The 12,958-nt window shown below is 41.8% G+C and overlaps 1 protein-coding gene across 8 annotated transcripts in view; it reads left to right on the forward strand.

Annotated features, from left to right (window-relative positions):
- The window catches only part of CAST (calpastatin), a 122,163-nt gene that overhangs the window by 82,937 nt on the left and 26,268 nt on the right, over positions 1–12,958 (forward strand). For all 8 annotated transcript variants that reach the window (XM_059916809.1, XM_059916808.1, XM_059916815.1 and 5 more), the window contains 7 exons: positions 90–179; positions 1,261–1,362; positions 4,647–4,730; positions 6,036–6,083; positions 7,227–7,322; positions 9,006–9,101; positions 12,467–12,568. In XM_059916809.1, coding sequence (XP_059772792.1) covers positions 90–179; positions 1,261–1,362; positions 4,647–4,730; positions 6,036–6,083; positions 7,227–7,322; positions 9,006–9,101; positions 12,467–12,568 — 618 coding nt within the window. The remainder of the gene's footprint in view (positions 1–89; positions 180–1,260; positions 1,363–4,646; positions 4,731–6,035; positions 6,084–7,226; positions 7,323–9,005; positions 9,102–12,466; positions 12,569–12,958) is intronic.

A 12,958-nucleotide genomic window follows, 5' to 3' on the forward strand; every position in this document is an offset into this window, starting at 1 on the left:
CACCAACAACTTTTTAGTTCTGGTTATTACAATTTGGTTAATACATTTCCTTCTTCTGTAAGTCAAATCTTTTGTATTTTGTTTTTCAGAAGTCTACAGGAGAGGTTTTAAAAGCTCAGTCAGCTGAAGTAATCAAAAGTGCTGCTCCACCCAAGGAGAAAAAAAGAAAGGTGGAAGAGGTATAAAAAAATTACTTCTTTAAAATTAAGCATGGTCCGCCCGACAGCAGTCGCTTTCCTGAGGCTGATGTAGCTGATTGGGGAGAACCCCAATAGTGCATCACACCTACTGAGTATCTTTGCTCCCTCGGGCCTGTGTAGACTAGTGAGACCAGTCAGGGTTATATTGGTCATCTCCAGGCAGGCCTGCTCTGTTTCCACAAATGCTTGCCTTGGTTGTGGAATAAGATTATCTCACCATCACACTACACAGAAAGAGCAGGATCCCAGAGGAACTGCACTCTTGGGACATCAAATCTTCAACTTGATTTTCTAAAGGCGTCTGAGTCCTGGGAATCACTAGGGGGATGTTGTTATAGCTGCTTCTCTCCACCTTAACCACAGTTGACTATAACTTAATTCTTGTGAATCCTGAAAGGTGGCCCTGCAGCTCTGGGCTGGATGAGAAAACATGCCCCACCTGCAGATGGTCCAGATAATCCAAGGAGCCGTTTCTGTTGGGGCTGCTCTGCCTTTCGCTCCTGGGGTGGGCGGTTTATTTTTATCTGGCTTGAGGAGCGGCAAGAGCACCACACCCCTGGGAGTGGGAGTTCCTACAGCCGTCAGCCACTTCAGGGCCCCCTGCTTCCTGGGCTTCGCTGAAATCGTGCTGAAGGACAGCGTTGTCAGAAGTCATTTTTAGAGACACATTTTTAGAAAAAGAAAAGCAGGATAGTGCAAGTTTTACTTCTTGCAGCTTTTATTTTGAAATGAGTATTTTATAATATAATTATGATTACAGTTACACTTCTACCTTGCTAAGTAAGAGGTGAAGTGTACCTCTGAGAGCAGGGAAACGAGTCCTAAGCCCCAGTTTTACTGTAGAAACGAGTCCTAAGCCCCAGTTTTCACTCACTGGTAAGTTCTTCTTTCTTTCTCTCTTTTACTAGGTTTTAAATAAAATTGCCTTCCTAGAGTCCTTCCCCAATCCACAACTTATTCTTAGAGATTTAAAATTTTGAATTTCACAAAGAAATGGGTAGATTGTTTAGGTTGAGGAGATGTTCTCTTTTTAATGTACAGAATTTTTTTTCCCTCACAGGACACGATGAGTGATCAGGCACTCGAGGCTCTGTCAGCTTCGCTGGGCAGCCGGAAGCCGGAACCTGAGCTCGACCTCAGCTCCATTAAGGAAGTCAATGAGGTACTGACCTTGGAGTTCACATACAAAGCCTGTTAGTCTTCAGGTTACAAGGTTACAAAGCTAATGCATTACACATGTTTAGAATTCTTGTACCATTTTTATTTTCTTAGAGATTTTAAATGAACTGTTCTTTGTCCTGCCTTACTTTCAGGGTCTGGCTAATTTAGATATTTATTGCTGGGGAGTTAGCAACCAGAAAGGATATTTCAGTGTTTGTCTTGTTAACCATCTAGAATTTTAATATTTAAAATGAACACTAATCTTCTTTGCCAATTCTCAGACGACACCTGACTAGACAAGATAACACGGAGGCAGTGGCTTGGTGACAAATAGTTTTGTCTGCTCTCATGGAAACTGGAAATTTGTATTTTCAAAAGGTTCCAGGTGCTTCTCTTTATAAGGAGAGAGGGAGATGGTTGCAGATGGGGTGGGAGATCCTTTTTATAACTATGGGGGAAAATGTTGAAAACTTGTCTCAAATTAGAATAAAATCGAGCAACAATTACTTTATAACTGGATTTGCTGCGTGTTTAGAGTGTGATGCTGGGGTGTGTTTACCCCACTGCACGCCAAGACCTTAACAAGCCTTATGAGCCAAAGCAAGCTTGTATTTGGCGGAAGGGAGTGTTCATATTAAATTCCAATTTTTAAAGAATTGTTTAACCGAGTCCTCTGGAGGAAAAGAGGAGGGAAAGCATAGAGCCGCCCTGCGGGCGTCCTTGGCCAGGCGGTGTGGTGGTGGGGACCCTCAGGAGCGCCAGCCTATCAGCTCAGGGTGGGAGCTGGCAGTTGTCGCTGTCACAATGCTCCTGCCTCCACTGTCACTTCCTGTTCTGAGTCACTGGGGAAGGTGAGTCTTGCTGACTCCCAGCAACGCCCCCTGAGTCTGGGACTGCCCTGGTCTGAAATGGGCCAGTTTCTATCTTCGACTTTCGTTGAGGGCTTGCGGGGCGCAGTGGGGCACGACAGGCTTTGCGAAGGCGAACACAAGGGAGCAGGGGAAGCAGTCCTTGTCCTCCAGGACCAAGTAATGTATTGGGAGAAAGGGAAACTTTGATTACAACACAGTGCGAGGTGCACAGTGTCTCAAGGAAGGGGTGGTCCTGGCAGGACCCTGGCGGTCCACCACCGAGGGCTGCATGGCCCAGCCAATGGCACGTCTGCCTCAGGCTGTTGACAGATAGATGATTAAGGTGATTTAAGAAGATGATAATTTGGGGACAGAAAGTATAAACATAATCCCAGGATGAAAAGACTCTTCGAGTGACTAAAATCACATAGGTAGATGTGAAAAAGTTATGTAAAAATAACTTTTAAAACAGTTTGGGTTTAGGGATGCATATAAATGTATTAAATTTCCTCTGGAAAGTTAGCAAACTCCTAAAATCTGAACAAAAAGGACTATTCTACTCTTAACACTAGTTTTCCTTTTTAATTATGTACAAAGTATAAAGATTCTCCAATCCTCTGGATTTTTAAGTTGAATTTTTAGTACCTGATGGTGAATTCACTACTTCCTCGGTAGTCTGCTGTGATAAGGCTCATAGAGGTCGATATGCTATAGGAGTCCACGGCCACTCCAGCACGTTCTGCACCAGATGATGCTTCAGAGAAGAGGTCCATGCCCACTTGTCATTCTTATAATGTATCATAATGCATTTATTCTGTAGTGATACCTCATTATTAATCTCCCCTATTTCTAGTGTAGTTACCTAGTCTGGAACTATTTCAATTCAGGGGATGTTTGTTTTCACCGCCTACTGGATACAAACCACAATGCAGTCATTTAAAGAATATAAAGATCAAAGAATAGAAAGGATCTAGCTGTGCATGTGACTCACTGTTCACAAGCCTAAGTGGAGAGGACAGTCCTATACAGGTGACTCTTTCATGAGGACTGTTTTATAGCCAGAGACCTCACAAATCCCTGAACTGGGGAGTACCACTATATAACAGGACTTCCTTCATATCCTGCAGTAGAATGTAACTGGAAATATTTTTTAAAAAATCCTTTCATCCCAGTTATTATTCTATAGAACAATACAAGTATAATTCCAAAGCCTAGAAAAGTACTTGGCTTATTAAAAGTGCTCATTAAATATTTTAAAATTAATCAACTAACTAAGCATTCAATGGAGAACCACAATCTTAGGCTGAGATGTAGATGGGAGCGATAGGCTGAGCTAGAATCAGCTAAATACCCACGCCACCCCCCAGCACACACACACTTTTGTGCCTAGGAGCTCCTTGATTTGTGATTTAAATCCATGCCTTGATACAGGTACAAATTATTACATATCATGGAACTTTGCATTACCCACCAGTAGTTTAAAATCAAATGTTATATCCTAGAAGCCGCTGATCTGCCGTGGAACTGCACTTCTATTTCTAATGCATTTGGTTGTGCATGGTTCAGTAATCCAGTGACGTCTTGGTGTTACTGAAGGGAGTTCTTTTAAAAGCAGTAAAACCAGGGCTTCCCTGGTGGCGCAGTGGTTAAGAATCCTCCTGCCAATGCAGGGGACACAGGTTCGAGCCCTGGTCCGGGAAGATCCCACATGCCGCGGAGCAACTAAGCCCATGAGCCACAGCTACTGAGCCTGTGCTCTGGAGCCTGTGCTCCTCAACAAGAGAAGCCACTGCAATGAGAAGCCCATGCACCGCAAAGAATAGTAGCCCCCGCTCGCCGCAACTAGAGAAAGCCCGCACGCAACAATGAAGACCCAATGCAGCCAAAAATAAATAAATTAATTTTTTTTAAAAAAAGGGAAAACTAATTATCCATGGATCAGCCAAGATTCGTGATGGGATGCCTCTCCCCTTTCTGAACTGTGTTTAACATTCATGAGAATTGGTTGTTTTCTCCCCCTTAGATAACTGCCTCATTGAGTACGACAGACAAAGGCTGTAAAATAATTGCAGCCAGCTTGGGCACTGTGCTTACCTTTCTTCAAAGGATATTTTATTTAATTTTCTCTGCTGATCCTTACAAGTCAGCAAGCTAGGTAAGGATTCTTAGTAGCCCCATTTTACAGCTGAAGACACTGAGCCGAAGAAAGTCTAGGTGGCTTCCCAAGGTCATAGAGACAGGGCAGCGACACCTCCCCGGGATTCCTGGCTGTGTTGTTTTTTTCTCCGTCACCCTACACTGCCTTCCTCCTAACTGCTCTCCGGGCACTTTAATCTGATTTGGTCTCCTCCACGACACCCATGGAGAACATAAAGTGATGTCTTATTTTACATGTATTATCCAAATGCTTATTTTTTTTCTCCACCTTCTTCAGGCAAAAGCCAAAGAAGAGAAACTAAAGAAGTGTGGTGAAGATGAGGAAACAGTCCCACCAGAGTACAGATTAAAACCAGCCACGGTACGTTGTTCGCCACGGTGCGTGACAGCAGCTCACTCCTCCTGCCTTCGCATCACATTTTGTCCTGTCTGTCCCCATGATGCTTAAGGACGTGTCTGATATTAACTCTGAAAACCCTGAACCCTTTATTCTCTGTCTTCTACAGTTGGACCCTTTAAAAGAGGGTTTCCTAAGTAATGACCGTGTGGTCATTAAAATTCCCACAAATTCAAGTGTTTCAACTATTAACCATGCTTGACATAGGTCCTTAACCTTAAAGCAGAAGGAATAATTTGGGAATAATATTTTCTCTAACTGCTATATGGATAAAAGCACATAGATCTTCTAAGTGGTAGATAAACATACAATGATTTACCAGTATCCTCAGTGAAGATGGTTTTGTTATTGTTGGTTTCAGTTTGACGTGAGGATGGTGGACTTATTCCTGTACTTATATTTGTAATTTATCTTTGAAATAATACATATAAACATATGGTGGAAAATAGCTACAATGCTTATATATGGAAAGTTTCTCATTTTTTAGAAACATTCTAAATTGTGAATTCTGAAAAACCAGTTTTATAGGAATGATATCTTATCTCTTCACCCTGGGTTGGAGAATTGAAGCTTTTTTCAATCTTTCATTGATGTAGCTGCATCTTTTTAGCCAAAGAACTTTTTAAAAAATTCTACTTCCTTATCCAAAAGATGGAAATTATTTTTCAGTAATTTTTTTAAAATTTTATTTATTTATTTTTGGCTGCACTGGGTCTTCGTTGCCGCGCGTGGGTTTTCTCTAGGTGCGGCGAGCGGGAGCTACTCTTTGTTGCGGTGCGCGGGCTTCCCATTGCGGTGGCTTCTCTTGTGGTGGAGCACAGGCTCTAGGCGTGCAGGCTTCAGTAGTTGTGGCATGCAGGCTCAGTATTGTGGCTCGCGGGCTCTAGAGCACAAGCTCAGTAGTTGTGGCACACGGGCTTAGTTGCTCTGCGGCATGTGGGATCTTCCCGGACCAGAGCTTGAACCCATGTCCCCTGCATTGGCAGGCGGGTTCTTAACCACTGTGCCACCAGGGAAGTCCCTTCAGTAACTTTGAAAGAAAAGTAATTGCATTATATTTTATAGCATTTGGTTTCTTGATTTTTACAGCTCAACTCCTTATTCTGATACTTTATAAAAAAATTAATTTGAAACACAAACTCACTCAGATATATGGCCAAAAAAACAATCTCTCCTCTCATATCCTGGAATTTCTAAAACAAACTTAATGGGACAAGAAAGCAGAATTTTCTATTTCATTTTAAATGTATTTTTAATTTCATTTTACAGGATAAAGCTGGAAAACCACTCCTGCCAGATGTTGAAGAAAAACCCAAGGTTAGGAAATAAGTTTTTTTGATACTTAAAAAGCAATAGAACTGTAAGGTATAAACAGATAATTCTGACAGACCAGATCTCACTGTAGAGACTTGCATGCCAGCCTACTATTAAGGAGAGAGGAACTTTTGACAGCAACACTTGGGTTAGATCTCTGACTCTTTTTCACATATTTTAATGATTATTTATCTCATGAATTATTACTAAAATATTACAAGTTTGCAGGTGATGTTCGTTGAACATTAGGAGCCGATATCAAGAGGGCCCTTAAATTAGGTTGTTAACACTTGGTTTGATCCTAATTACAGCATCAAGTGCTCTAATGATTCTATGCTGCCTTTACTTAATTTGGTGTTAATCAGCATAGTTACCTATCATGATGATATTAAGCAACTACATTTATTAGTCACTTACTATGTGCCTGACACTACACTAAATGGTGTTGTGTGTTATCATTTTGAGGAAGGCACTATTATTATTCCCATATTACAGGTGAGGAAATTGAGACACAGAAGGATTCTGTAAATAGCCCAAAGTCAAACAGCTAGGGAGTAGCAAGGCTAGGACTCGAAACTCTGTCTGTCCAACTCTGGGGCCCAGCTTCTGAATTATATGCCATTCTGTCACAGATTAGAGCATGTGGAGATTTTGACTAATTACAGTAAACGAATAACACCACTTCACCTGAAGGAACTAAGGATAGAAGAACTTTTCTGCCAAAACCCCATGTAGTCATAGGAAAGGAGTATATGATCTATGTTTCCTGTGACTTATTCATAAGGGAAGTCGCTGGAAGTAAAAAAACAATCACATAAGGAAAAACGATAAAGATCTTCATTGGAACAAACAGGCAATCTTATTTGAGCAAAATTACTCTGAAACTGAAGTATCAGGAAAACTTTTAACTAAATAAACCATTACCATGTTTGTGGTACTGAGGTGTTTAGTATTCCTTATTTGTTGCATGACATTTACCTTACATTGACAAATGAAACATATACCCTGTATAAATTAACTTTTGGTTTTAGATCCTAAAATATGACATAATATGTGTTTACCAGAAAACCTTTTTCTCTATGAAAGCTTCTTTTATCAAAGTAAAACTAATTTTCTTCATATTATATAATATTTCTTATGTTACAGCCCCTGAGTGAATCAGAACTCATTGATGAACTTTCAGAAGATCTTGACCAATCTAAGTGTAAAGAAAAACAATCTAAGCCAACTGAAAAAACAGAAGTACGTTTCTAAAAATAAAAATCTCTAGTTTTTGTTGTTTTTTAATGTTTTTCTATAATCTTAAAAATGTGAGACCAAAACTTTTAACAGGAAGTGGCTGATGAAAAGGCCCATTTTGCCATCTTTTTTCACACACAGTTTTCTTCTTGTCTGTTTCTGGATGTGCTTTATTTTCCCAGGCTGACCCTCATATTCTTGCAGTTTGAGTCCTTTAATTAATTATTCCTTCAGGAAGGTATTCACACCCGTGCTTTTCTTTCCATTCCTGCTTCTGTAACTGACCTAGTTAAAGTTGTCATCACTCGTCACCTCAAGATGGCAATGGCCTGTGTCTTTGGTCTCCTTCCAGCCCATCCCATATGTCCACCGGCATTATTCTTTCTCAAGCATGTTTGTGGACACAACATTCCCCTGCTCCAACCCTCAGGAGCTTCCCATTCCCTACAAAAAAGTTCCTGCTCATGTATTTGGGCCCCAGCTTCCTTTCATGCCAAGATGTGTCCCCCTATCACTAAACTCAGGTTGTAAGTACTTGTATGTTTCCAAGGCTTTTCTCATATGGTTCCTTCTGCATAGAATAACCTCTCCAAATTCTAGATCAACTAAAATCGTAGTCATCCCTTTAAGGCTCAGCTAAAATATGGCCTCTGTCTCCTGCATTTCCCTCCCCAAACCTTACCACCCTTCCCACTCTTATTAAGCAGAATACAACACACCAGGGAGGTCTGTCATGCTTTCTTTATATATCCCTGTTGAGGCATTTGTTGCAAACAAGGTTTTAGCTGCACTGGTCTTTACTTCTAACATTTATTCATATTTTTAAATAGTAAATTCCTTGAAAGAAGAGCTCATGCCCTATTAATGATCATCTGCTGAGCACCTTGCATACAGGATAGGCTTCCATAAATGTCTGGATTAAAAACAATCTGGTTGAAATTTTACTCTTGTAGCAAAATAGCACAGTGATTCTCAAACTTCAGTACGCATCAGGATGACGTGGAGTGTTTGTTAAGGCACACAATACTGGGTCCCACCCCCAGAATCCCCGATTTAGTATGTTGCGGTGGGGCCCGAGAATTTGGATTTCTAGCAAGTTCCCTGGTAGTGTTGAGGCCGCTGATCCAGGGACCTCACTTTTAGAACCCCTGGGATAGTCTTACTACCTTGCATTTGTACGTAGCTATTTACAATTTACAGGGTGCCCTTAGATATATAAAAATGAGGTATTTAAATAAAATATTGTATTGCATTTATAATTGGTATATTCTTGTTACATATTATATGATGGCAAATAATATAAATAATAATAGTTGATAAAATTCACTGAGCTTACTGTGTTCCCAGGTACTATGCAAAGCACTTAGCATGTTTTATCTCATTCAAGGCCCCTGTCAACCCTTGAGATGTAGGTACTATAATTGTTCTCATTTTGCAGATGTAGAAACTGTGTCTCAGAGAGGTTTAGTAACCTACCTAAGGTAAGAGGTGAAACCAAGGTGAAGTAATGGTAGCTGAAGAGTTTCAACCTGCCTTGACTTATTTACTGCTCAAAATCCTTGGGCATTCAAGAAAGTCATGCTCACAGCATATGGTGTAGCAGACTGTATTGTTGGTCTATCATTGTTCAGTCTTAATAACCGGATATTTCTAAAAATTCGTCATTGTACCTGCTTCTTTCTGCAGGAGTCTCAGGTCGCTGCCGCTACTCCTGTGGAAGGGGCCGTGCCTCGGACCACCTTGTGTTCTGTGCAGTCGGTCCCGCCCCCGTCAGCCACGGCGGTGAGTGGTCCTCTGGGCACTGAGAAATGTCTTGAGAAAGTAATGTTCTTCCTCCCCTGCCCTTTCTGCTGTGTATTACCGTCATATTACTTTATTCTAACAAAATAAAAATAAAATCTTAGATAGCTATATTATCCTGTGTTTAGGCTTCTGGGAGGAGCTAGAAACTCAGGCTAGATTTAAATTTTTAATTCAACTGCTGCAAACTGTTTTGTTTTGTTTTGACCTTCTGAAATTGTTTCTAGCTCCTCAGCTACTGCAGTTAATCATGCTTCTTCACTTTCCTGTGTCTTTCAAGCTGATTTGGTGTCCCACAAATAGCCCGATATTACTTTTTATTGACTCTCCTGGTGGAATCATCTGCACCTTTGTCATCATGACTCCTCTTCTCTCCCAACTGAAGGGAGACAGGTGGACTCACTTCCTTTCCCCTTCCTTCTTCTCTTGCCTCTCTCTCACTTTCTAATTTTTCTATAAGGTATGATATTTAACTAGTTGAATCTGTTTTCTTTGGAATTCAGTGAGTTTTGTTTCCATTAGCAGATAGAATCTGACTCAGAGAATAACAGCTGATGGAACTATGTTTCGTTAGTACAGACTTAGTGAATCTACACTCTGAATAACTAACTTGTTCTAGATGCTTTGCAATATCTTCTCATTAAATTTTCACAAGGACACTGTGAAGGCTGTTCTGATCATGTCTCTCTTATAAACGAGGGAAATGAACTTCGAGTTGACCTTGAGCAATTCACTTAACCTTTCAGAACCTCAGCTGAGATGTAAGATACGGCCCCTGCCCTCAGCCCCCTTCAGGTCTAGTTTGGATATGGGCCAGGTTCAGGCTTACAGTTTAGTTTGATCATTCTCATATGGGAAAAGGGCAGCAGAAACATGGGTGAAGGAACTGCTTTCCAGGAGGAACTCGAAAAGGCTTGCAGGTGGAGGACAGGATCCTACTGAGAAGTGGGAACAGCACTGTTTTCCTGGGGAGACCAGCAAACCTGGGACAGCCCAGCACAGAGGTGTGGAGCCCTTCAGGTATTGGGGTATGTGCATTTAGTTGTTTGAGAGAAGAGGGCCTTGAAGAAGGTGTAGGACAAGAGTCCTGGGTACCCTGAGTGGCTGCTTCCTGCCAGGGAGATCCTGGGTGCCAGCTGCAAGTCCACTCAGAGTCCAGGGTCTCCCTCCTGCCTTAGACAGGACGTGACCTCCTTTTTATTTGGTGGAAGAGTCTCAGGGTACCCTCCAAAAACTTTTACATTGTGGGATTCAGGCACAGGCCACAGTGGTAAAGAACAGGAGAGGAAGAGAGAATCTGGGAAGAGACTGGTGAAGGAAGTAGGCACAGAGGCAGTGATTGGAATCAAAAAGACAGTAGCCAATATTCCAGGGCAGAACTCTTGTGACCTATACATGTGTCATCTACCTGTTGTGTCAACTGTGACTGCCAGGGCCTTAGAGCCGAGTTAGTTCCTTTCCAGCTTTATCCTGACTGTAGAGATTTGAGCATTGGATTTTTAATGGAGAGGAAAAAAAAAAAAAAAAAAGAGCTCTTGTTTTTCTATTCTCTGACCGCCTTTCCTGGGCCTCTACTCCACCAACTCTGGTTACCACAGTTGCCGAGTTTATCATCACTGAGGTCAGTTGGCATTTCTGGGACTGTGACACCCATGGGAGCCAGAAGGAACAGCCGCAGAGTGTGATAAAGGTCAGAGAACTCAAGAGAGGCTGGAGGATCAGTGAGCGAAAGGAAACAGAAAGCCCAGGGGAAGGAGATGAACGTCTGCCCTCTGCAGTTCTTGTTGTAGAAAAAGAAAGTTTATTGAGCAAATCCAAAGACCTGAGTTCTAGTTCTGAACCTGACAACAAAAATAGAAGCTTTTGTCGTTGGTCCTATTTCCAGATTCTTTAGCTCTTAAGACTGCTGCTTCCCCTAGTTTTCTAACTCGGTTTCACTTATTTCTTGAGCCAAAGGGCACAGGCTTGGGAAGCAGTAGTTTCCAAAGATTCTGCAGCAGAGAGTAGAAAACAGAAGTGTGAGCAGGTGACTTGGATCAGGTAGCAATCAGGTTGCTTGGCTAAGACTTGGGGACCGCTGCAGCTCTTAGTTAATATCCCAAGCAGGTTGGAAACATCAGGGATGTTTGTTGCCCCCCAGAATAAAATCTATGCAGTGTCCAACCACTAGATGGTGATAAATCACTTTCCACTCGACGGCCCTTTTTTCACTGGTGATCTTTACTTTTGTGGTGCAGCTTAGCAGCAAAACAACTTTTCTTACTTAGGATGATGGCTAATCTATATAAAACAGAAAGACGCTTTTACTCTAAAATTCCAATATGTACTCCATGTGAAGTCGTATTCTTTTACAATAAGAATAATCTTTGAGACTGTTTAATTCAGATTTCACACTTTTGACCAAGACCAGAGTTGGAAATTCATGGATTCTGCAACCCAGGACCCACGCAGTAAAACAATAAATAGTTTAGTAAATGGTACTTATCCTTGATATGCATGATGCATTCTATTTTATATTCTTCATTTAAAAAACGTCCTGACCATGAACTACTAAATTGATTTTAAGAGCTCATCATGTATGGATCGTGACCTGTGGTTTGGAAAAAGCTGGATCTATCCTCTCTTTAGCCCAAAGAGAATTTATCCTTTATTTTCCCTTTATGCCGTTTATGTTCTGTGTTCATCCAGTTTCATTTTAAATACCACTGTGGTCAGAGTTCACTATATCACAGGGAGCACATTTCATTTTCAACAACTGGACCACAGGTAGACTGTTCTCATTGGGCCACTCAGGTTAATAAGTCACAGGCCGTCACCTGAACTGGAGTGAATCCACTCTGACCAGTAGGAGCCACATAGAGAACACAAGCTTCTGTGCCTCAGTAGAGGCTCGGCCGGAGCCATTGCCTCCGGGGCCCAGCTGTTTCACTGGGAAGAATGTCCTCTCGAGGGCTTTTCTGAAAGCTTTCCTGTGCCACCTCTAGAACAGTCACATAAAGATCACTTCTTTCTTCTTTCCTGGCTTTCAGCTTCTGTGTGGTGTTACCCATTCTCTTAACTTCCTAATTTCTGAACCAAAACGTGGGTTAGATCTTAAAAGTTCCTCAGTGTCAGTACATAAATTGCACACACTTAATGTTTAACATAAGAAACTTGCTCTAATTTTTAACACCTCAGGATTTTTAAACATAGATTCTAATTCAGTTGATTGTTTAGATTATTAAAAGATGACATGTGCTTCTTATCTAGGCCTGAAATAAGGATATGCCCATCTGAACTGTCTGTTGTAGTCTCTTTTATAAGGAATGCTTAACCACCTACTTAGTATACCCCTGATGTGCTTTTAGAAGGGCATGGGGCCAGATGATGCTGTAGAAGCCTTGGCTGGAAGCCTGGGGAAAAAGGAAGCCGGTCCAGAAGTTGGAAAGCCTGTGGAGGATAAAGTCAAGGTAATGGCAGCTCAGATACTTCATAGAAAGGAACTATCGTTGATCGCCCTGACTCCCCAGATAACTCAGTCATTTTTTTAAATTTCCTACAACACATGACCAGCTGTCTTTCTCTGTTATTGTGCATGTCCTGTTTAATAAGCAAACCCTGAGTGAGCGTCAGTGTTTACGTGCAGCAGTGGATGGCTGGCGCGCAGGTATCGGAGTTCTGAGTCTCACCTTGTCCACCTGCATTTCCATTGCTGAGGACTCAGGAGAGAAGCGGCACTGCCTCGACCGCTCCTCACGACGGCCTCTTAGCCCAGCAGGCTAAAAGTGGTGCTGTCTGAGCCTGCTAAACCAGGATACAGCGTCAAAGATAGAGTTGCCGTAGGAACCTAACAATGGATT

This window comes from Balaenoptera ricei, chromosome 3 (genome assembly GCF_028023285.1).
Source record: "Balaenoptera ricei isolate mBalRic1 chromosome 3, mBalRic1.hap2, whole genome shotgun sequence".
Taxonomy (NCBI): Eukaryota; Metazoa; Chordata; class Mammalia; order Artiodactyla; family Balaenopteridae; genus Balaenoptera; species Balaenoptera ricei.